General features: G+C 33.3%; 1 protein-coding gene across 1 annotated transcript; it reads left to right on the plus strand.

Moving 5' to 3' along the window:
* Positions 1–1125: 1125 nt before the first annotated feature.
* LOC129221256 (uncharacterized) lies at positions 1126–22853 on the plus strand. Its single transcript, XM_054855712.1, has 3 exons — positions 1126–1267; positions 12788–12841; positions 22372–22853. Exons 2-3 carry the CDS (start codon positions 12791–12793, stop codon positions 22750–22752), a joined length of 432 nt encoding a protein of 143 aa, XP_054711687.1. The 5' UTR covers positions 1126–1267; positions 12788–12790; the 3' UTR covers positions 22753–22853.
* The last annotated feature ends 2487 nt before the right edge of the window (positions 22854–25340 follow it).

Genomic DNA, 25340 nt, shown 5'->3' on the forward strand with positions numbered 1-25340 from the left:
TTTGCCGCCCTGCAGAAGTTGCTACCCGAGGCAAGGGGACTTGCATCTCTCCGGAACCACTCAAATCCATGCTTAACTCAAATTATTATTATTACTTTTTTTTTTTTTGAGCAACCACGAAAATCTTATCAAGCTCACTTGACCGAGATTGACGTTGCTCTGATTTTTCAGCTTATCATGACAACGAGAATAAGTCTAACTCGTTGTTTTAATATTTATTAAGCGGGTAAATTTTCGTCGCCATGGTCGCAACTTGTTCAAGCTTAACTTAAGCGTTTACTTTTCAAAAGTAGGGAGGGGGAGTAAATTACGTTTTTTCAGGAAAAACTAAATTCAAACACAGGTTTTCCAGATTACTAATCACTATCATTTAAGATTGGTAAGAAATAAAAATACCATATGGTATACGCTGTAAATATTAACTTTATGATGAATATATGGATGCTCATTTGCCATAATAACAGTATCTTTATTACTGCATCTACTGCATCCTAATAACCAATTCTTTTTTATGGGTATGCCTCGTATTACCGGATCTAGAAAATCACCAGTCATAATATGACGGGTGCAGATTTCTTCTCTATTTCCATTCCAGTCCATTTGTAGAAACAAGAAACTCAACGAATAACGGTCCTATCGCAATCCGTGATGGCAAAAAACATAATTTGATTTCAAGACGTCACAACTCAAATGCTTTTTTTTTTCTTAACTTTCACCACTATCATTTCAGCCCATCCAAATATTTTTGCTTGAATATTTAGTTTTCATTTTTGTGAAAATAAATCAACCCTCCCTGTAAAAAAAAAAAATCGCTTTTCAATCGATCATGAATTTTTATCTGTAAAGAGTGAGGGTGCATGGTCCCTCTAATTTTTGAAAGTGAGGAGGCTGTAGCCCCCTCCCCTTCCCCCCACCTCCCCCTCCCCAACGAGCCGCCTATGAGTCCAAAAAAGAAAGTTAAATTTTCCAAAATTTTTAGGGGATGACGAAAGGTAGCAACAAAAAATAGTTTCGTTGTTTTTTCCCTTTACCCGACACGTTTCCCCTACGCGGAACTGTGCTTTTTCCTTTGCTTTAGGTAGGAAGAGAAAGAGTAAAATTCGGCTTCTCTATTGGACACGTGCTGTCTGCTCGCTCGTATGTAAATCGAGTGAGTTAGAGTATAAATCGTCTGCGAAGGTTGTTCTGCGACACAGTAGTAAGCTCTCCGTGTGGATATATCGTTTGGGGACGGGATTTTTATTCCTCGCGTCTCTGTGTTAACAAGGTACGGATTTTAAGTCTACTTGAAAAAATGTTTTGCTAATATATTAATTAAATTTTTAGTGTTTGAAACATTTACTTGAGTATTGAGAACAATAGTGATTAAGTGATCTGTTAATAGTGTGTAAGTGTGCTGAGAATTTTATTGCGCAAAATTGGAAATGACTAAAACTAAATAAACTTGTGCTGAAATTGAGGAAAAAAATGGAAGTTAATAATAGCTCTTTTTTTTGACTAAATCGATTTTAAATCTTATTTAAATTGTTTTTAAATCTCCTTAAACTTTTTGCATACTTTTGCCTTATTTCTTTTTTAACTCTTAAAATGTTTGCTTGACGAACGATAGTGATTGTGTACGCAATAAATAGTGTTTACGTATGCCGAAAACTTCGTAGTGTAAATTGATAGTAACACGAAATTTGCGCTGCATTTGGAATGATAAGTCTCTAATGAATATTTAGTGACTGATAGCTTTGTATACTGCTTCTTAAAATTAAAGAAACTAGTTCGTTTAATGACTGTAAGTGAATTTGCTTAATAAAAACAAATCTTAAATTGCAGAACAAAAGTCTCTTATGCTATTTAAAGTTAAAGTATTTATTTGGTATGAAAAAACTCAATAAATTAAAGTGTTTTGTAAATTATGCCTTTTTATTATATACTTCAACTAAAGGGTCAATAACTTATTTCGAGCACAGCTAGTAAGTTTCACTTTTTGCTTTGGTTAGCGGTATTGAATCTTTTTATTAAACTACTGCAGACACTGCAAGAGAATACTTCAATATTATTACGCGTATTACTTAAGCAGTTTTACAATCGTTCAAGCAAGCGTTACTTGAAGTGAACTTCTTATTAAAGAATTTTGTTTAAAATAATTTTGGATTGCAAAATGTCACTTCCTGCTTCGCTTGTACAGATCTTAGCTTGTGTGTGAATTAAAGCTCTCGATATAAAATCAAATCTTAACGTTGACTTTGCAGTTTCCGAAGTTATCAGGTGTTTTTTTTTTTTCCAAATTTTAAACCTATTTAAACACTGAAGTGTGTTTGCTTTTATTGCTTGAAACTTGTTTTAAATGTTTTAGAATTTACAAGTTTCAGACTTGTTACATTCATTGCTTCGTTTGTGCAAATCTCAGCATGCATGCGAATTCAATCTCTCGGCATTAAATCAATTTTAGCGATGTCTTGCAATTCCAGAATTCCTCTAAATCTACTTCTTCCAAATTTGAAGAAAAGAATTTCCCGTTTTAAAAGAAATTGGTAATGTGTTCACTTTCATTGCCTTAACTTTTGAATTTAGGTGTACTTTTCAAGTCTTCAAAGACTAAACTTAGTACATAATATCTTTTGAATTACGATGTTTTCAAATCAAACATAGAAATTGTCTTTACCACAACTTTATTTTAATGCTAATGCCAATGGAAGGATTTCTTTAAATTAGAACGGTGGAAAAGTTCGAACATGTAATTTATCTTGACCTAAGGAATGGTTCCGCTGGTTAGCCTTTGGACAATAAATGTCTTGGGTCTTTACCTACACATGAAGCGCAGGCGTGACATTGGATGAGATTCTTTTTCCGGGTTCACTCTTCCTTTCTTAAATCTATTCCATAAAGTAGTTTATTTTAGTAGTTGTCATCCTCTATGTGAAAGATTTAATTTGCGACATTGGTACCAAATTAAGTTTTAAGACTGTTTTCAATTCATTTAAGTCTTCCTCATGGAACACAGGTAGAGCAAAATCTCATAATTGGAGTTAGAAACTAAGGTTTCGGGGCTGGTTTTCCCTTTTAATAGTTAAGGTAGCCCTTATCATTCTATTTTAACAAAATTTAAGTTATTTTCCTTCTGTTTGAACTAGAATTCCATGATTGTGCAGGGAAAGAACCTTTGGATGTTTTTTCAATCGCTTCCAGGGGACAAGATCTTTTTATACGTAATTTTATTACTACTTCAGTGATTAGTGGGGAATAACCTGTCATGAGTGTCGCCGTATAAATTAAACTACATAGTAAGGGGGAATCGCGATGAAAAGTGAAGTGGTGCAAATTTGCTGTTTCTATAACCGCATATCTAGTAATATTTTAAATATGTAGTAACACTTGTAGTGCATTCCAGTTGGGAAAAAGTGACTTGTGAAGCTAAAAGTATAAGTGATAATTAATCTATTTTAAAAATAGTCATATTGTAATTTTGGTTGTAAGTGAAACCATTTTTATTGTAAAATGAAATTCCTTTTATTCACAACTTCATTCGTTCAATCATTTTTATAATTCATTCACTGGTTTGTTCACTTAATATTTTTCTGACATATTATTTTACTCGCTTGCTTATTAGTTTATTGTGTTTCATTATCCATTCACTTACCAATTCTTTCATTCATTTACATTTACTCCTTCATTTGATCAAAAACTTTTTTATAGTCTAATAAAAATATTTTGAAGGGAAAACATTGGTTTTTCACTTTCCCTGTGGAAAAAAACGTGATTCTTTCATCTTTACTGAAGGTACAAATTTACGATAAAGATTTCGAAGCAAGGGTTATCATAAAATGCATTCTTCCTCTATGTATTGTTTTTAAAAAAATCCAGTTTTTCTTTTTGAAAAAAGATAGCTTAACGACGTCACTTTGACCCACAATAATAGTGACTATTAGTTTAAACAAAGCGTGCATTAAGTTTGTCTTCATACAAATCAATTAGCAACAACTTTAATATTGGGCTTCGTTTGGCACATTCTTCCTCGCATAGGGAACTCGCTCCCCGTTCCCCCCATTCTCTCTCCATATGGCGATTTTTTTCAGATGCAGAAAATCGCCTAAAAATTAATTTACAAAAAAATTACACTACAAATATGAAACTGAATTTAAAACGGTTCATTAAAAACACATTTAAAAACGGCATTTTTCAGTATCTTTGTTAATTTTTGTCATGTGCTTTAAAAGAATTCTAAAAGATTATTGTATTCAAATTTCTAAACTTTTCTCTTCTGCCTTTTACTCAGGAATGTAAACGAGATTCAGAACCAATGACGTTCTCCACTTAAAATGAATTCTAAATCACCTGACTTGATTCTCCGTGCGCTAAAAATGTGTTCTTTTGCCAAATTAGATCAGCTTACTCTGTGAAACTCTCGTAACGTTTGATTTCTATCTTGCTGATACCAAGAAAACATGACTAGTTAGCTACACAGAAGATTTGTAAGAATAATGCTAAATGAATCTTAAGTTTGAAGTTAGAAATAAAAATCTAATACTCAACTTCTCGAAAGGCGACGACTTAGTGAAAGTTTCGGAAAAGTAATTTGGGCAATTAAGACGAGAGGGCGTGACAGAACTGTGATACATACAGTAGCAGATTTTAGGGGCCATAGGAAGCGAAACCTGGGGTAGATATCTAAATCAGGTTTGTAGTTATTAAAATACAACGAAAAGTAGGATTAACTTTTTACTATTTAGCCAGAGTTTAGTAACGGCGGTAAAGTATATCAACTTTTGATTCATAGGATATTAGATAGCATGTAGTACAATTTATAGACTTGTCTAGGGCCGGGAACAATCTCTCAGCCCTGAGCCCTTGGTATAAGAGGGGAAAAAAGCATTCAAGAACGTAGTTTTCTCACGAGTTTTAGAATAGTTACTCAATGTAAGTATGAGCCACAATTTCGAGTTAAAACTGCCACACGCATAATTTTAGTTCTATTGTATGTGTTAGAACCATTAATTTTTTCTATAGTTTTGTTCCATCTTGCCATTGAGGGTCATCTTGAACCACGTCAGTAATAGGAAATGAAATAAAGTAGTGCCACTTTGAAGCAGCAAAATAAAATATCAATGTTTTATTCTCCATTTGTACTTCAAAAGATTTCTATCGTCTGTACTAATGCACAGAATTTTTCAGTGTAGGAAGAGCACTTTCAATAACTTTAAACAAGCTGTTTTTAAAAAGGGAGAATTTGACCTGAGAAGGCATTTATTTTAGTTCTTTTCTAACAGACTTTAAAAAAATGGCGGTTTTTTAAAATAAAAATCGGCAACTTTTTTTACACAACTGTGCCCATTCTAATATTTGTTTTGCTTTAAAAATTTGCAATAAATTTTAATAAAAGCATTGTTCAACAATGAACTTTATATTGGAAGTTAAACACTGTTTTCATGCTAAAATGTAGCTTAATTTCTGAAAAAGGAAATCTCATTTTTAAGATGGGAGGGATCTACCTACAAACTACTAGTTTACTCCATTAAGGCTGGACTAGAAAATGGAAAACTTTATGCCTGTTTCAAACCATGACTAATCTAAAATTTGTCTCGGAAAACTTACTTTAAATACAAAACTTAGCAGTAAAACGGCATAAAATTGAATAATCAGTGATTTTATAAAAGTTCAAAGCCACGAAAAATAATTTTGAAATAGTGTTTAAAATGTCAACAAATAATAATTTTAACCAAGTTTTAAAAAATAGCTTAGAATCTGAATGATCAGATTCTTTGACTTGGTTCATCTGAATATATTCTGATTTATACAGAAGGCAGTTTTCTCATAGATTTAGTTTTAAAAAACATTCTGACTGGGAATTTTACGCTAATTCCCATTGATATAATGACGAAGTTTTATACAGAAGCATTTTATAAGTTGCAGAAATATTTAAATTTCGTACTCTGAATTTAATTTGGGATTTTTTTTCTTGCGTATTATAGAAATCCATGTTTGGAACAATTAGCTTACAACGTTTTAAACTTTCTCTACCAACCAGATAATTTAACACCGACAAGTGAATGTATACTTTAATCTTTTTTGGAGATTTATAGGGGGAAATCTTCAAAGAGGATTACGAGTTGTCTTGATAAGAATCGGAAAAATCAATAAGAATGTACTCGGAGTTAAGAGCACACTTTCTTCGACGCCAGGCAGATATTATTTTAGTTTTAGCAGGACTAATGCCAAAGTATTTTAAAGAATCACTAGCAAGTCAGACTAGATCAGTCACTGAAACTTGCGTCGAGAATGTAAAATTCTAGTCTTAAATTGTGATATTTTAAGGTAGTAAGCAATTCGTACGAATTGAGGAATAATTTATAAAAAGAAACATTCAATTTTCCAAAAATGTTCTTAATATGAAAAGAACTAATTAGGCTAACAGGAAAATAGTTTAATTTTTCTCTGGGTACAGAATTGAACCCAAAAGTATGACAGAGGATGTCTTGAGTACGAAAGTTTTCTAATGAAAAAACAAAAGCGCTTTCGCCATCTTAATTTTGGAAATGTGCTCTTTGGACGAAAACTAGAATGTTGAGCGTTCCAAATTTACCAAAACCCTATACTTTCAGCACCTCATATCCGAAGTACTTGAACTTGAAACTAATGGATTAAAATTTGAAGATTTTAGACACGTGCTCTTGTGTGTACAATATTCATTCAGGATGTATCCCCTTTTATTCGAAATGAAAACTGTCGAGGACTGATTTGTTACCTTTTGATCAAAAAAGTATAATTTTACGCTTCAGTTAACTAGAATTATGTGTTTGGACTACAAGAAAGTAAAATTCAGAACCTTTTATCCGGGAAACCAGAATATCGGCAAACTTTTGAAAATTTTCCCGCAATTTTTAAAAAATACGCATTTTCGGCAATTTTTTTTAAGCACCTAAAAGATGAGCGGTTTCTTAGTAAATACCATATTACTCGAAAATGTTTACAAAAACAAACTTCAAAGGGTTATCCTTAACGCGGGGCAAAATTTCCGAAATTTTTCTTAAATTAAAAAATACTCATAAGTCTGAAATTTTAGTGTTTTATTGCAATTGAAAACTAAAGAAATATTGTCACATTCCAATGCAATATTTTATTGAATGATCTCTAATTAAAGCCATTTAGAGCGTAGATGACGTCGCAAAAGCGCGGGAAACGCCGAAAACAAGATTCGCAAATTTTTCTGATAGTTGATGATGGAATCTAGAAATCGTTAAACGTACGACTCGTAGATCAAATTTCTATTGGTATTAACTTGATGCAAAAGCAAGTTATAAATAACTACCGTAATCGCAAACACCAAACCTTTAAAAAATTTAAAAAAAAGTTTCTGAAAACAAATTCTTACATTATAGTAGAAAAATCGCACATTTACGTTCAAGAACTTGTTTCTTGCTCTTCCCTTCATTTTCTTTAGTTTTAAAATGTTGAAGTGTTTTTTCCTTTTTAAATGTGAGGGTCTCGGCTCTTATGGATGACCTAACTTTTTGGAGTTTAAATTCTCTAACTAGTAGTTTTTAGTGTTTCGATATTGATAAGCATTAATGATTTTTTTCTTATTTTAATAAGTTTTACTATTATAGCAATTTAAGTTTTTTATAAACAATCGGCCAGTAGCGCTTTTTAGTGATCCAGAAAACCGGGAAATTCAGATATCCGGCATGAATTTTACGGGATAATTGGTTCTCTACTATTCGATTAAGGTCATCTGAAAGATTTAGAAAATGTCATACAGTTAGTTTTTCTAAAGTACCTTTTGAATTACTCCTCAATTAAAATCATATTAGAACAATTAATCTTAAACTGGGGGGGGGGGGATTGGAATAGAAGCTTCTGTGATCAGTCTATGCAATCTTAGTTCTTCAGAACTGTTAGTTTCAGTTTTCGGAAACTAAAACAAAGGTTTATTTTTTTTAAATATATTTGTACAAACTTTCTCCCCCCCCCCCCCCAATTTGTCTCTTTGAACAGGTTACACAAATTATCTAAAAGTAAGCATTGATCCTCTTTATACATTTCCTCTCAAGTTATTGCTCGATTCTTGAGGAATGAAGTGTTTAAATCTTTTTTCTACAGCTAATGATATTTTATAGCACTTAAATTTTTTTAATTTGATTTTGTCTTCATTGGATTAAAACCGCAGATGTTGAAAAGAACTTCTTCAATGAAGGAGACTTCATTATAAGCCTACTGGAAGGTTGAGTATTTTTGCGTAGTCAAACTTCATCTCATGATTCTAAACTCCGCAGAAGGTTCAAACTCGGTGCAATTCCTTTTTCAGATTCCAAGAGGTCTTTTGGAATAGAGAGCGACCCACATTCGACAACTTAACCGCCCACCGCATTTACTGTCGCCTCCGCTTTGCCGCTCAAGTTGAACTTGGTGTTGGAGGCAAGCAGTTGTGTTAAAATAGTTTCATGAAATCAAAATTAATATTCAAATCTCGTGTTTACGTCGAGTAAAATATCGTTCAAAGCATGTCTGCTACAGTCAATGTAATAAGTGTTTAGTGCCAACTCTATATGTAACAGTACATGTAATACTATGCAACTCTTTCATTTATGCAAGTTTTGTTTATTGTAGTATTTATAGTCGATATTCGAGAGCAGAGACAAGACGTGTATGTGATTTTAAAGACATGTTACATTTGCGCAGAATTAATGTTGACTGATAATGGCAATATTGCAATTTTTAGCCTGCTTTCCTGTAAAATCAGAAAGATAAGGCATGAAGGGATTAATGGATCCCAAATATATCGCTAAAAACCAGTTGGATATGTATAAAATATTGAAATTAATGTTTTGAGGTGGGGGAAAATGTTTCTGTCGATTTCTGCGCCCCACCCCCTTAACTTGCAGAATTTTAACTTTTTGTTGGAGCTATCTCGGCGATGACAATTCCCATTTTAACTTTTAATTTGAAAAACTTCAATTTTGAACGGTTCAAGAAACAAATTTAACATTCGTGCCAAGGGGAAAATTAAGGCCAATATACAAGGTGTCCGAAAAGCCCTTGACACATTTAAAAAAATTCATAAAAACCAACATTGTCGTATGAATTTGCGGTTTGCACCATAATACTTCGCAGGTTCAAGAGGTTTTTAGGACATCGAAAAAAAATGAAAAGGGGAAAAAAGGCATTTTTCCTGTGTCAACAAAAACTATTTAAATCGTGTTTTGTTGACATGGGAAAACGCAAAAAGGAATGAAAATTACTAAACGAAGAATTAAAAGCATATCATATACTAACACTCTGGCTGCGAAATGCCCTTTTTTCCCCCTTTTCATTTTTTTCGATGCCATAAACACTTGAACCTGTGAAATATTATGGTGAAAACCGCTAATTCATAAGACAATTTGTTGGTTTTCTATGAATTTAAATGTGTCAAAGGACTTTTCGGACGCCCTGTATATCTCAAACTTAAAGGCGGGTTTGCTTCAAAGAAACTTAGAAACTTTTTTGAAGAAAATATTTAATTTTGGCATTTTTTGAACAATCCAAAATTTTTAACATTAGTGCCTACGGGAGAATTTAGAGCCTTTCTTACTTAAGATATCAACAAATCTAAATATTTTTTGTACCCAAAATATTTTTCAGATTCTGAACACTGAATTTTTGTTTCAAGAAAAGGAAAAAAGTTGTCGAAATAACCTTGTCAATTTCACAGACGAAAGCCAGATAAGAGTGAATCAAAATGAAATTGCTACAAAGAGAAATTGTTTCACTTTCAAATAGTTCTTGTCTATTTTTTATCCTATAGTTTTAATTAACTGTCTTTGGCAACTGAAGAAAAAAAGAATTTAGAGTTTAACAGAAGACTAGTATTTCTCCTAAAGAGCTGCAAACTATTTTTGATCGAAAAAAAGGATTTTGGCTTCCGATTTTCTTTTCAAAACTATAGAATTTTTGTATGAAAAAACAAACCAACTTTTTGCTGCTTTTACATTGTTCAAAAGATGCTGCTGCTTTATTTTTATGTATTTAATCGGATGGCTTCATTTTCTCTAAAAATCGCGTTCCAAATGCGAAAGAGGCATGTTTGTCGTAATTTGCCATTTTAGCTAATTAAGAGCATATTGATCAGATGCTAAAAAGCTGATATTGGTATACGGCAGAGTAGGCTCGTTTATTTTTCGACTGAATTTCTTGTTCAGTACTTTTAAACTATAAAAGAGCGAAAATCTATTCTACTGAGCCACGGGTTGTCAACCTCTGATCCAAGCAAACAGCAGACATTTAAGGGCAATGTCGAACGAACCGAATTTACCACAAATTTGGATCAAAAATACAGGGTAGGATATATTTTGTAGTTTGAATAGTTCAATGATTATAATGCCACCATGTAGTAATTTTGAAGTTTTAACTATGTTTTAATTGTTTTAGATACTTGGGAAAAAATGACTCATTATATCGGCAAAACCCAGTAGCCTTTTCCTCTAATATTTCCTGACAAATATGAATTCTCTAAAGAAACTTTTAAACTAATAGCATACATACTACTAGAGTTTGTAGATTTTTGCACACACGAGCACTTAAAATAGCTAACTGTGTCGCCCTAGAAACATTTGAAGCGCATCGTAACATTATTCTATTGTTTGAAAACTATTTCTGCAGCCTGTAATGTTCTTTAATATTTAGTAATTTTGTTTTTTCTGTCGTAATAACATTTTCATCCAGCTAATGAAAAGGAGCTGACCTTTTCATATTTGATAGTTGTAAGAGTTCTTCAGTTTTAATTAGTCTTGCTTTCCTTTGTCAATTGGTGAAGAGCAGAAGTTTCGAATATTTACCAGAACAACCCAATACAACGCTATTAAATGAAAAGTGTGCAAAATTTTAAAGTTAAGAGCAATTTAAATGTCACCTAATTGACAAAATAAGCTATTTTATAATAAATAGCTGAAAAAATATCCTTTTAAGGAGGTACAAGCACTAATTTTCATGACAGTTGACCGCATTTGACTCCCATGTAAAAAATCTTTTAACCTTCCCAGAAGGATAATTCTTGGTGCGTTAACACATTATGTGAGATAAAACTCGGTTAAGTTTTCCTGTTAAATATTTTGGTGAAAGTGATTCTTTCCAGAGAATTGAAAGTATCTGTAACAAACTAAAAGTTTCAGTTGCAGAAAGGGCAGGTGCTTCCCAAATCGGTTGTGGATTTCAAATGTGTTACCTTGTGTTCGATCGATTGTACTTTTCCAATCGAATAACTAGTACAATCGGATCTTCAATAAACCTTGCAACAAAACAGATACCGAAAAACAGTTCTTAATGTTTCTTATTTTAGATGAACTAAAATAAGCTTATATTCTCTCTCGAATAACTAGTGTTAGGATTCAGTCATCTGTGTTGCAAATGATTCATAAAATGTGCCAACTCTTAAGTCTCTTCAAATTCTGTTCATTTGAAAGTAGAATTAATTTTCTGCTCAACTTTGTTTTTCTGAAAACTAATCTTTGATCTCCTTAAATGTTCCTTCAAACACATCATTTTAGAGTTATATTTAATTTTCATTCTAAATTCTAGCTCTTGAGACTAATTGAACTAGAGCTTTTTTCTTTTCCAGTTTATTTTAACTACAAGTAAAATATTAAGTTTTAGGTGAATAGCCTACTTTGAGTCAATTAATTTTTGTTACTCTCCTTAAAACGGTAAGGTACATGTTGAAGTGTTACATATATTATCCAGTGTAAGATTAACTGAATACACCGTTGAGTGTCACTTGAAAATTGACACTTAAAATCGGCAATTAAACCTTCCTGAACCAAGTCTTGTTTGGATTTTAAACACCTGCCTTTAGCTTAACAATACTATATTTTTTGTAAGTGTCTGTCGCAGATACCTTTAAAACGGTGGTTCCCAATTCGCATATATCAGCGGACCACTCAACCAGAAATTGAATTACCGCGACCACACTGAAACCCTACCTTGTCGCATATTTTCAGTAATGACAATTTATAGGTGATTAAATGCAACATTTTCTCAAACAGTTAAGTAACCATTAACAGCACTGTCACGTGATCAGACCGTAGATACCGACTATAAATCAGACTAGTTCATGCCTATAGACCAAGCCATGATGAGTTCCCTGTCAGTGTTGAAAGCTCGTTTTTTCGAATAGTGAAAACGTTTGGACTGTGTTACGATTTGTTCGAATGAAAATGTCAGTCAATACATATATATTTATCCGGGCGAATTATTTATGAGCTTAATATTTTTCAACGAAAGTCGTAATTTTGACTTATCCACGAGAGAAAAATATATTTTTATTTACACTTTAGTTAGAAAAAGTAAATATATATTTTTATGTATTAAGAAGACTCACAGGGACCCACATTTGGAGAACGGAAAACCAGTTGGGAACCATTGCTTTAAAACTGTTTTAAAGTATTAGTTATTTCATTAGGCCGGGGCAACACTATTGTTATGCAAAACTTGCATTTAAGTTGCAGTCGAACGTATCTGGAGGATTAATATATATCCTTTCACGTATTAGTTTCAAGTTCTAATCAGGCTAGTATCTGCGTTCCTTGAAAAATTTAACGTTGTCTCGTCCAAATTTGAAATGCAACCCGTTAGTACAAAAAATCAAACAAAATGATATAAAAAACTAGAGAAAAGTGGGACAAACCCGGGTACCAGCAGTTGTGCAGAATGTTTTCAACGTAACTGAAAACCTATATTGAAAGGCTAAAAGTTTGTTTTTTATTTCTTGATTCCTTGAGTTTTTGTAATTTTGTTTGAATGTACTTACAATTCTTTTGCTTTTCAGATCATGGCGTTGATGAAAACCTTTGTTTACATCCTCTGTTTTACTCTCCTAAAAGTGAGTTTTTTTTTCTTTACCAAATTTAGTTTCTTAGTACGCTACCAGTTTTCTGCAACATAACTTTCCGGAATATGAAAATTCTATGTTAAAAACTGAACTAAATGTGTTAAGGAGTCTTCTTCTACATGAACAAATGTCATCTTTTCTCAGATAATGCGAATTAATCATTTCAAATTTCGATATTTATTCTTCTCTCAAATTGTTTAATGAGAAGAGTCTAATGTGTAATGCTGAATTTCTGAACTTTATGTAACATTTCCTCAAAATTTTAATGATAAAAACTTACGATTTTCAAAGATTTCAAGAGATGTCTATTGAAGTGAAATTTTAAGGAAACTTTATTTCATAATTTATTAAACTTGAACATAGTCGGTTTTTAAATGAAGACCATAACACTTTCTGTTAAGGAGAAAGTATCCTAAACCCAAAAGTTATAATTTTGAACATATCAATTAAACGTAGTAGAAATCGCAAAGTAATGCCTCCAAATAGTTTTTAGAAAATGCAACATGATTTTCTGAAATTAGTTTTGAGAACATGGAGTTTGTGAAAGTAAAATTGTAAATTTCAATGCATTTTGGTCTAATTAATATTTAAATAGTTTCTTTTGATTTACATGGAAACATGAATGCATTGTTACTTGACAGCTGTTTTCGAATATATAAACTGAATTATCTGAGTCAGGTGCCCAACCAAAGGAGTTTCTTAGTACGTCAGCAAATCGGAAAAATATGTTTTAGCACTAGCTCTTGAACACTAAGTTCATAGACCAGTATTCATAGACTGCACTCTCAACAAACCCATGAAAAGAGGTAAATCCGACCCTAAATTGCAAAAACAATTAACAAGGTCAACTAATCGGCAGACCTTGAAGTTTGTCTCTGGCCTTGCACTAACTGCAGTTAAGAAATATTAACCAGAGAACTATGTATGGCATTACAAAAAAGATGAGATTGATAGATTGGCTTGTGTTATTTCAAGTTACAAATTTACTAATTAACCAAAGTTACAAAATATTTTCTTGGCAGCAGTTTCTCAATCTTTAGCTTGCGAAACGGTAAAAATTTGAAAGCATTTTGCGCACCAGTGGTTTTCTTAAAAGAAAACAACTTGGTATTAAAGAACTCTAAAATGTTTATTTTCCCCTTAAAGAAGTCAAGTGCATAATTAACAAAGTTAGCTTTAACTTTATGCATTTTCTTAAATTTAATTAAAGAAATAATGAAAGTCACAATCCAATATAAATTAACAATATAGTATCACGATAGTATTTCAAACATTGAAATACAGGTTCTCGCTCCTATAATTCACTTAAACAAATGTTATCTGTTTCGAACAAAAATGTTTTACGCGCAGATGAAAAAATATTCGGAGACAGACCAGCGGGTAAGAATACCTGCTTAATAAGTTCTTGCAGTTTAAAATATAATTGCCGAGTAACTTTCTAAAGACTTTTTTATTTCTCTATCTATTAGAACTTGTTCGAAAAAAGTTACCTATATAATATCTTTTAATCTGATTTTTTATGAACCTCTCCAGAAGTCCCTTACCCTTTGTTCCCCAGTTGCCCTTGACGAAATTATTTCTTCTCATTGGGCCACCACTATTCCTATCATTCTCAGATTCTGAAAGTTATCGCACTCTTCGTAAATTTATTTTCTACGTATTTACTTCCAAGGTTTCAAACTGTTGTCTTTTTGCTGTAGAAGTTTTTTAATGTAACTTTCTATTGTGTTCATACCTCTGATTACCACGCCGGTATATCTGCACTTTCTAAAGCAAAATAGTCGTTTGTCATTAGGTGGTTCTTTTTAACATTTCAACTACCAATAAAGTTGAAAACCAACGTACAGTATAAAATCTTAAGAAAATATGGCATATACCTATTTCAGGCTGCAATGCAGCCTCTTCATTAGTGAAAAAATACTCAACAGGAAAGTCATGCCACATTTCCGTTCGCACTTGCTGCATATTGCAGCACAAGCATTTTTTGACCAACCTTTGTTTATATTTTATCTGAATTTACTGTTTTCGTTATCTGTGAAAGAAATATTTTTAATCTGAAATGGCACCTGAATCAAGTGCATGGAGGCTTTAGACTTTGAAAAGCAGTTTTTCACTTTGGAACTTGGCTATAAATAGCACTTTTGGTCTTAGCAGGGCTGTTTACTAACAGGTTGTTCACCGGTAACGATAGTATTTAATCTGAAAAACAGAATTGGGGGAGAAACGGGGTTTTGAGTATTACAGTGCAACCTCGCTTATTCGGACTAAATTTAGATTAAAAAAAAGAAGGGTCCATATTAGGGCAGGCAGATACCAGAATTTTAAAACCGCGATATATCGCTCTCAAAATATCGATATTTTCGATGCATCGATATATTTATGTATCGATACATTTAAGTCGTTAAATTCAACATTTTATGGGGAGGGGGGGGGTTGCAAAGCCTAAAACATAAGTATCTGCAACAGAGAAATGCCATAGGACATCTTGGTGAATAAATATTTTAGCAATTTATTCTAATATAGCTATAGCAAGGATTCTCACGAGTTTGTGTCGGGAGGGGGGGTGTCATGAGGCAGATTGTATCGGAGAAATATTTGGAGAAATTACTTTAGAAGTAATTTAAGTCTTTTTATTAGTGGGTTGCAATTCTTGAGGGAAAAGGGAACTTGGTAAAATTGATGGGTGCCATTGCAGTCAGGAATGGGCACCCCTAGGTACATAATCTGCATATTAAGATATGCAAACGCCATTGGACATCTTAAAGAAAATATTCCATCCCTTTATTCGAATAATAGCTAAAACATGCGTGCCCATTGGGGTGGGAGGGGGTCTTGATTCCTAGTATACAATTGAAATTATCAGAAGTCATTTTAAAAGGAGTTTCGTCTCTTCAATAAAAGTTCGCGTTTTGGGGAAAGCGCGATAAATTTGAGGGGGGGGGAGGTTGATTTATGCGAATAATAGCAATATATAAGAATAACAGCCCTTGGAGGGAGGTCATGACGCAGACAATGCCATTGAACTTTTTACAGAAGGATTTTAATCTATTAAAAGATGATGGCGATTTTCTTTTGTTTCGGGAAGGGGGGGGGGCTGATAAAATTGAGGGGAGCATTTTGATAAGCAAATGTGCCAGCAATTACGACTAATGCCTAGAGCATGTATCCATTGGGCGGGGTTGAGGGAAGGATCTTGAAGTTGACTATGCCATTGAAATTATCAGGGAACTTATTTTAAAAGTATTTCAGTCTCTTAAGTAGGGACTCTTGTTTTTTTGGGGGGGGGGCTCGGAGGGGGGTCGGTAAAATTAAAAATGAGGGGGGCATCGCACTTATTAGGGATTGGCAGCCCTAGCATCATGATCTATATAAAGATCTGCAGTAGAGAAAACCTACGAAAATCTTAAAGTAAATATTCCATCATTTTATTCTAATGATAAAGCTGGGGTGCTCATTTGAAGGGGGGGGGGACATGAGGCTGACAATATCACTGAAACTATCGGGAATTATTTTTAAAGGATTTTCGACTCTTTACTAAGGGAGCCCGTTTTTTCGGGATGGGGGATGACGCTCAGTACAACTGAGGGGTGTCGTCGCAGTTGGGGGATGTACTTCCCTAACTATATTTGTATATTGAGACCTGCAATAAAGGGAAGGCATCGGACATTTTGAAAGCTAAATATTAAAGTAGTTTATCCAATAATTGCTAAAGCAGGGATATGCACATGAGCGGGGGGAGGGTGGCATGAGGCAGACTATAACTGAAAGAATCAGATGTTATTTCAAAAGAATTTAGCCTTTTTGAGAATCCTGTTTTTTTGGGGGGGGGGAGGCGGGGAGGTTTGGTAAAATTGAAGGGGGGGGGGCAACGCACTTGGTGAGAATTGGCTCTTCTAGCTACATGATCTGCAGTAGAGAAGTCATCGTAAATCTTGATCCGTAAATATTTCAGTAATTTATTCCAATAACTGAAGTAGAAGTGCCCTTATTTGGAGGGGGAGTCATGAGACGGACTTTATCATTGAAATAATAATTGATGGTTTTTTAAACGGATTTTAGTCTCTTTAACGAGATGTTATGTTTATTTTCGAGGGGGCGGTCGTTTTAATTGAGGTCATCTTTGGGGGGCGGGGGCACTTGGACCTATGCATATCAAGATCTGCAGTTGATAAAAACCCTTGGTAAGTAGTATTTCTGTAATTCTTTCTATAATATTCGCTACAATGACCCTTCCCCCGCTCATGTGGCGAGAGGGGGGGTCACACAGACCAAATTGTTGAAATTTTACAAAGGGTACTTGAAAATTTTCAAGTCTTTGTGAAACAGATCTTATAGGTTGTATTCGTTCAGCTTATGCAGTCCGAAAGGGATGAGTTGAGCTCTGCTAGTGAGATAAATATGCAACAGAAGTAATCCCATTAGGTTTTCGTTTTTCTAAAAAATACAATTTCTTTTCAGTATTTTTCGCAAACCTTTTTATTCAGCTTAATATGGTTTACGTTTAATTAGAATTATGAATCGTGTTGATACCTCAATTGGTTATTTTTGATTGTTGCATTAAGATGCTTTTTTAACCACCACGCATTCACTTTTCAGGGCCTACGAGAGCCCATATCAGCCTTGTCAGAAACTAGGGGCACGGTTCTTAAAAGGTCCCCGCTTTTGAAAAACTTTATAGGGAAATCCGGAGACCAAACTGACAATGGACCCACCTTGACCTTCGGCGGCCCTGTTACTTTTCACTTTTACTATAATTAAATATTAAATTAGTGATTGAAGAATGCAGATAATTTCTTGAAATTTAGAACACTCACTCATCACACAGAATTGTCAGTATGTGTATTTGAGTTAGTATTTCAATTTCTTCGTAATTTTGTCCCGTATTTCCGTATCAAACGATATATCGGACCGATAGAAATCAAAGTATCGTTACCGCGGTAATAGATATAGCGATATGACGATATATCGCCCAGTCCTAGTCCAGATAATTTAAATCGAATGTCTTAAGTAAAATAGATCTTTCAATACCTGAACTTTACGATAAAAACAAAATTTGTATAAACTAATGTATTTGCATTCAAAAATTGCAATCTAAATCTTTGTCTATTCGCCGTCACAGATTGTAAAATAGTGAAACATCATTGCTTTACCAAGAAAACTGGTTTCGACAATACTTGATTTTAGCTACCCTGATTCTTCTTGTTCTCACTTGGAATTCGTCTAGATATGCAGGCCAGCAATCGTGAGGTGGCTCATAAAATTGACAAATATTTCTTACTGTTACGTAATTTGGAGTAATTTTTCGCTTAATATCTTGGAGTTTGTACATTGTCATCTGTTTCAAATACGTAGGCGTTTGAATAAAACATTGTCAGGTAAAAAGCTTTATCAGTTACTGCTGGAGTCGGGCTGATGCTTTAAGTACGCAATGATGTTCTTAGATCAACATAATTTATTGTCATTCTATGCCGGCTACACATTTAATCAGTGAAAGTGAGTGTTGTCGCTATAGTTTAAAATTGTTGTTGAACATTTTTAGAGGTACAAAATGAACAGGATTATCCGGATAAACGAGGTTCTATTGTACAGAGTTTAACTGCTTTAAAAAGGGCATTGCATTCAGATTTTGAATTTGTTTCTATTTTTGAAATGTGCCGTTGTCATGGTTTCTCCTGTTAATAGAACTAAACATTTTAATGCTAACTGAAAAATAGATGTGCGGTATATCCGTATCTGTGAATATCAGAGGAAAAATAAAGATCAGTAAGAGTTTCGCATTCTTGATTCTGGTGTGCTAAATCTACTGGACAAGCAAACAGTTTTTCGGATTTTATTTCTGCATAAATGCACCTGTGTCCCACTCCCGCTGTCCCATTCCTTCAGATTCTCTTTTCTTTGAATTTAACTTACGAATAAATGGATTTTTTAACGTTGTATGGATTTTTGAAAAGGAAACGTTGCCTTTATCCTGACGTGACTATCTTTGATGCCGATCGCCTTGTCCAGTGGTTCGAGAAATCCGATTGCGGATGGGTTCAAATCCTACCTCGGTCATGGATGTACTTTCTCTCCTGTCCTTTGTGTGGATGTGTTGTGCTTTGAATGGTTGCTTACGCTATAAACGGGTACTTATGGCGTGTGTGAACTGTGGAAGTCCGATTTCGCAGCAAACTACGGTACGCTTGGAAAAGTGAAGCAGCGCATATCAAATTGTCAGACTAGCTGGCATGAAACGATACTTTTTGGTCCCAAATTTCACTTATACCGGGATTAAATTGGGTAAAATTAAGATCCTTATTCGCGGATCTAGCCACGAAAGATCCTAATCAGTATCCGCGGATCTACATTATGGAAGATTCGGCACACCACTAATCAAGACGGAAGATTCATTTCATAGGTATGATTTTATACCTTATATTTTATTTGAATTCTTGCTCACTCAATAGCTTTATGTCCATTAAAATTCAGTCGACTTTATTTTGTCTTCTGTGGTTGCCTTCGCAACGTGCTTCCAAACGCTTAACGCCGAGAAAAGTGTGGGAAATGTATTGCAATCTATATTTTATCTTTTTGGTTTATGCAATAAATTTTAAGCCACTGAATAACTTTGTTCAATTTATCTACGGCGCAAAGCTCAGTTTATTAAGTATATGTACTATCACTTGCTCTGATCTTAAAAATTGCAACTAGTGCAATAAAATATTCAATTGAACTAATTTTTACTAAGTTTTGAAACATGGTATTAAGTATGAAAAGTCTTCTGTGCAGTAAATATTAAATTTTCATCGTACATTGAAATATTTACCACAACTTTTAAAACTGTCTCTTCAACCTAAAAGTACATGTTAAAACCGACTTTCTCTCAACATAATAAAGGAAGGAAATTCCGCAATGGTACTAAGGGAATGAACATCTTAAGGGGTCTAAGGATCTTTAATCTTCAGAATTTTCGATTTTCTGGAAAAAATATATGCTATGCATATTTTTATTCTGAACACTGATACTTTATTTATTACCATACGCCAAAAACTTTTCAAGTTATTGTAAAAATGCGTAAACTTCCCCCGTAGAGATTTATGTTAACAGCAGCTGTTTAAGCCTCTTTTTCTCAGGTGCCGATTTCTTCGGTTTTCTCGTTTTGCGCGCATGATATTTTAGAAAGTTTCTTAGATATTTCCGTAAAACTTTTTATGCATGTTTGTCTGATACATTTTAACGATCTGAACCTAAATTTCAACTAAAAGTTCAAAGTTAATACTTAAAAATAAATATTTTTTACCCAAAATTTTGGTAATTTTCGATATTAACTTACCAAATTTCAAAAAAATAATTTAAAAAAAATAAATTTAGGTTCAGGTCATAAATATAAACCAGATAAACATACATTAAAAGTTTTACGGACATATATAAGAAACTTTCTGAGATATCATGCGCGCAAAACGAGAAAACCGAAGAAACCGGCATCTGAGAAAAAGAGGCTTAAACAGCTACTGTTAACATAAATCTCTATGGGGAAAGTTTAGGCATTTTTACAATAACTCGAAGAGTTTTTGGCGTATAGTAATAAATAAGGTATCAAATTGTTCAGAATTAAACTGTGCATAACATATTTTTTCCAGAAAATCAAATTTTGAAGTTTAAAGGTCCTTAGACCCCTTAAAGCGCTCCATGAAAGTGTCAGCAGGGGAATCTATCCCCACTCCTAAAGAGCAGTGGTGCCCACCAAAGACCTTGGAAGACGACCCGCCTTTAAAACTGAAAGCCCCCAAGATGGAAGTACTCCTAAAAACACGACCCAAAAATTTTCAATCATGCAGTCAGCACGTGACCCCTTCCCTTCGGTGGAGTATTTAAACTAAAGACATTTCAGTCGTTTAATGGAACGTGCACCATTTGGATACACAGGGCAGCGCATTTCATCACATTTAATCCTATAATCAAATGTTTGCAATCTTGTAAAATTTCATACTAACACGTGGGATCATATTTCACAATAGCCAGTGTGCTGTTGGTTGTAGCAAACATTTTATGTGTTCAATGTATAAGTTTATAACAAATTTTTCTATGCTTCGTAATATATCGATGACCCAAATTCTGGAGTCAATACTAGAAAATTGAATCTTTTAGAATCGGTTCAGTTTTTAATGTTATCCCTTTTGTTGGCCTGAAAATGAGAGCGTAACCGGTTTATGGGTCATTCTCCAGAAAACGTAACTTTTGAACGTAAATATTTTTCAAATTCGAAACCTTCTCTTTTTTTCGTTCTTATATGAAAGTGTTACCTACTGGGAGTAGCCATAAACATTGACCCAGCTAAGTTCAAATTATTTTTACTCGTAAATTTTAAAAATAAAAATGCCTTGTTCATAGAAATTTTTAAAATATTTAAATAGAGGCCAGTTTAATATTTAAGTAGCAATTTTGCCAATTGTGCAAAAAATCGGCAGTTTTAATGATTAGTGGGAATATATTAAACTCTCTTAATGTACGGCATAATTAGTAGTTTCAAATGTATGTTTAAAAAATATTCAGTAAATTTGAGGATATACAGGAAATTTATAATTTTGGTAGAATGCCTATTGATGTATTTATCCTTCATTTATTTTTACCTCAGAAATAATGACATTGATCAAGTCTGTCACGGAGGTGATTAATTTTCCATTCATATAGACCTAATAGATGCATTTTTCGGGGAACAATTTTCTTCGTTGCTTCAATTCGCACATGTGAAGCATATGAAACGTGTTCACTTTTTACATAAATTTTCATCCCTGAAATTCAAATTCACGCCCAAAGTCAGAATAACCATACTAAGTTTTTGGAGCAAAATCCATCTGTTTTTTGATAAATCTCACAACTTCAACTATGACTGAAAATAAACAAGAGGGTTCTTTTATTATGAAAAATAAAATTTGTCATTACTACCACGTGTTATTGGGGAATGGCATTTTGTGGTTAGGTAACGGAGGTGAGTTTATTGCGTGACATGACTTCCTATCCTACTAAAACACAATATTAAAAAATTAAATATACTTAAACAATTAGTATTTGAGACACGTGGTGAAAGGAATAATAAATAAGTATATACTTTTAATTAAACAAGTCGAGTTTTTCATTGAGCCTTTGAAACATAGAAGGGCCATTCCCCGGAAAAGTCGACCCTTTGTCCCGCACGGTGATGGCTCATATATTTCATTAATAAGTAATTTTAAAGGATAATGGCAATTTATTTTGCTTAAGAAATCGCACATTAAGTTTGTAATTTAAGAATAAGGTTTAAATCTTAAAGAATTATTTTTAATGATATATAAGGCGTCCGTTACATGAGTGACAATGAGTTTTTTGTAGACTGACCCAGAACATTTTCTGTGAAGTTCTACTTTTCCCAATTTTTACGAACTTATTAATTTGAATTTTTTCTTGCTGTTAAAATTTCAAAATTATAAATTTCTATTGGTAGATTTGCTAAAACTTTTATACATTTTCTTGAAAAAAGGTTTAAAACATGCTTCGTGTTTCAGATAGCAGCATCAGCTCCAACAGAGGAATCCCTGGATCCATGGGCGGAGAACGCGATGACTGAAACAACAACCGAATCATCAACTTCCACCACCCCCACTAACGAAACTGTGACGGAAGAAATGAATTCCACCACATCTAATTCAACGGAAATCATCACCACAACCATCGAAACCTCAAACTCGACAGAAGAGACATTCGAAGCAGATATCATAGATGAAACGATACCTTGGGAATATGAACAAGAAACTACTGTAGTAGTCCCAACAGCTTCACCTAAGCCTGATAAACCCAGTTCGGCAAGTTCAGCCTATTTACATTGCCTAGCTTTCGTCTTTGCTTGTAGTGTGTTGTCATCAGAAAAGTTACTGTTTCGTTTATAGTCTATGAACTTTATTCTTATTTGTTTTAACTTATTTGTTACCTTGCAATTTTGCCAAGAGGGCAACATGTAAATAGTTTAAATAAATTGTTAATAACTTTTCGCATGTTTTTCGATTTTCTGTATGCAATCTTTACATTTTCAATTTTATCTTCAAAACTATTTTTTCAAAATTACATTTAAGTTTGATTTCAAAAAAAGACTATTTTTGAACTTTGCATTGTGTGCCCATTAAAACCAATTAAAATGCAAGCTTTCAAGAGCTAAATTTTCACTACATATTTTTGGCGCATTGCATCTTAAATTTTAGTAACACTTTGTAAATGTAAATTATTCTATTCGGATGTCGGCAACATTTAGAATGTGTACTTAATTAACTTGTTTGGAAATTTTAAAATTTCTTCAGTTAAAAAATAAACTAAATATTTATTTTCCCGAGTTGTGAAGTCTTATATTTAACATGATAACAAATTTTTAAACTAAATTTGTTTTCATACCTTAATTTAATTGTAAACAATTATCTTTTATAAACGAGGTGTTTTTAAATCTCTTCAGATTTATAGTGGCCTAGCTAATGTGACAGACCCGTTGAAGGGTTTTTACAAGTGCTAACATTCGGAAATTCGATTTTTTGATAACTTTGCTAAATGATAGATACTGAGTTTTTTGAAGTAAAATTTAGATTTTTAATATTGTTTCAAAGAATTAGTTTAAAATAGGAAACTTTACCCCTTCTGTTATTATACTTAAAGTTTTATGTCAAGCTGAAATTTTCTCATTTTATTCAAATTTATGCAAAGGCTATAATGTATCATGAACTTCATGCTTAAATTCGGACATTTTCTTATTTTGTAGTACTTTAGAAAATGTTTTTTCATGTAGTCACTAAATGCAGATTTTAGTTAAACTCGTGATTAAAAGTTTATCTTAATTAGTTGGCGAAAATGATGAGCATGACAAATGCTTTTTTGAAACTTCAAAGTAGAACTTTTCCTAAACTCTCTACTATTTTAAATAAAAGCAATATTTTAATGTACTAAATGGTTTACCAATAGGTTAGCTTGAAATCAGAGTCCGATATCTTGAGTAGCTCCTGTAATCTGAATTTTTGAAAGATAATTGTCTCGCATTCTTAGATCTGAGAAAGTAACTGCAGACAGGTTCATTTCGAAGTTTTTCCAGTTCTGTCTCGCTCTTAATTGAAAAAGTTAAACTTTTAAATAATTATAAGTTATCTCTGAAAACGGCAAAAACTACTTGTTTTAGTTATATGTAGTATATTGCTTCTCCATTCTTTCAAAATGGAGCATAACTTGTAAATGTTAGTGTTTAACATGACAGAAATTCATAAAATACACCAACTCTGTTATTTCTGACCGACATTTCAGTCGGAAATGCGAGTTGGCGGTGTATTTTATGTATTCCTGCTTTAGCCCTGGCTATAGGGCGGTAATTTACTGAATATAATCGAAATTGTTCATTAGCGTAAAAGCGACCGCGATTTTGTTTGGAATACGGGGCTCGTTATAACGAACTTTGACTCTACATTTTCTTAAAAGCCATGGGGGCAATCGCTGCCTTTTTGACCTGACTGGCTTGACCGTAAAAATGTCTTTGTGCTACTATAAATAGCACATGGCATGAAAATTAGACTTCATATTGTCAACTCATACCATAAAACTATTACATTATAAATAAAGCAGTTTCAATTAGATGGTAGCTCAGTTTCACTGAATGAAATTAATTTAAAGCAAGGAAAAAATTTAACGTTTCAACAATAACATCTAATACTCTAATTTCGCTAGATATCGAAAATTTGTTTTAAGTGCGTAGTTAGTATTCAATATATTTTCAATCTTTAGCAGGTGGGTTTTGAGATTCGAAGTTTATTCATGATGTGAACTCGATAATTAGGAATTGTTGAATGTTATCAGTAACACGTAAATGTTCCTGAAATGCGATTGTTTGATCCAAGCATGGCCCCATTAAATACGCTTACGAGCCTTGACAATTTTGACTTTTCTGTGTTAAACCGATGCAGCTCATGCATCCACCGATCAATGCCAACATTTCAATACAGCTCATGCTTCCACCAATCATAATCAAAGTTTCAAACTTTATATTTTTGATTGGACATCCATTTTGACCGCAAGAGGCGCCACTGGGAACCTCTGCATCCACCAATCGATGGCAACGTAATGGAAACGGGTGCCCTGTAGCGCCCTCTTTGTTGCTATGGGCTTCAAAGATTGCCACAGCCCATTAGTATTCAGTGGGGCGGGGCCATGGTCCATTTAATGATTAACTTGTTAAATTTTTCTCAAATGGAGCGCTGTTAATTTTAACTTTGAATACCTTTTTAAGAGATTGAGATTTCGAAAAAAATTATATAGATGAGTTATGAAAGCATTTTGCATGTATAAATTTGAAGTGAAACGGGTATACCTAAAGAACTTTATGTTCTGGATGCGGGAAACGGACATCTTAGTTATGGTAAATTCCATTGTATTTGAACTTCGAGTGAAATGAAGTTTTATTTGTATAATGAAAAGCCGCTTTGTTGGTTGTGTAAAGTATTTTGCTAACATT

Source organism: Uloborus diversus, chromosome 4, assembly GCF_026930045.1.
Source record: "Uloborus diversus isolate 005 chromosome 4, Udiv.v.3.1, whole genome shotgun sequence".
NCBI classification, from domain to species: Eukaryota; Metazoa; Arthropoda; class Arachnida; order Araneae; family Uloboridae; genus Uloborus; species Uloborus diversus.

Excerpts from the sequence above, each read along its gene's own strand:
- LOC129221256 (XM_054855712.1), top strand. The coding sequence starts at position 12,791 with ATGGCGTTGATGAAAACCTTTGTTTACATCCTCTGTTTTACTCTCCTA. Across the intron at positions 12,842-22,371 it reads TCTGTTTTACTCTCCTAAAA|ATAGCAGCATCAGCTCCAAC; the intron begins GTGAGTTTTTTT and ends TTCGTGTTTCAG.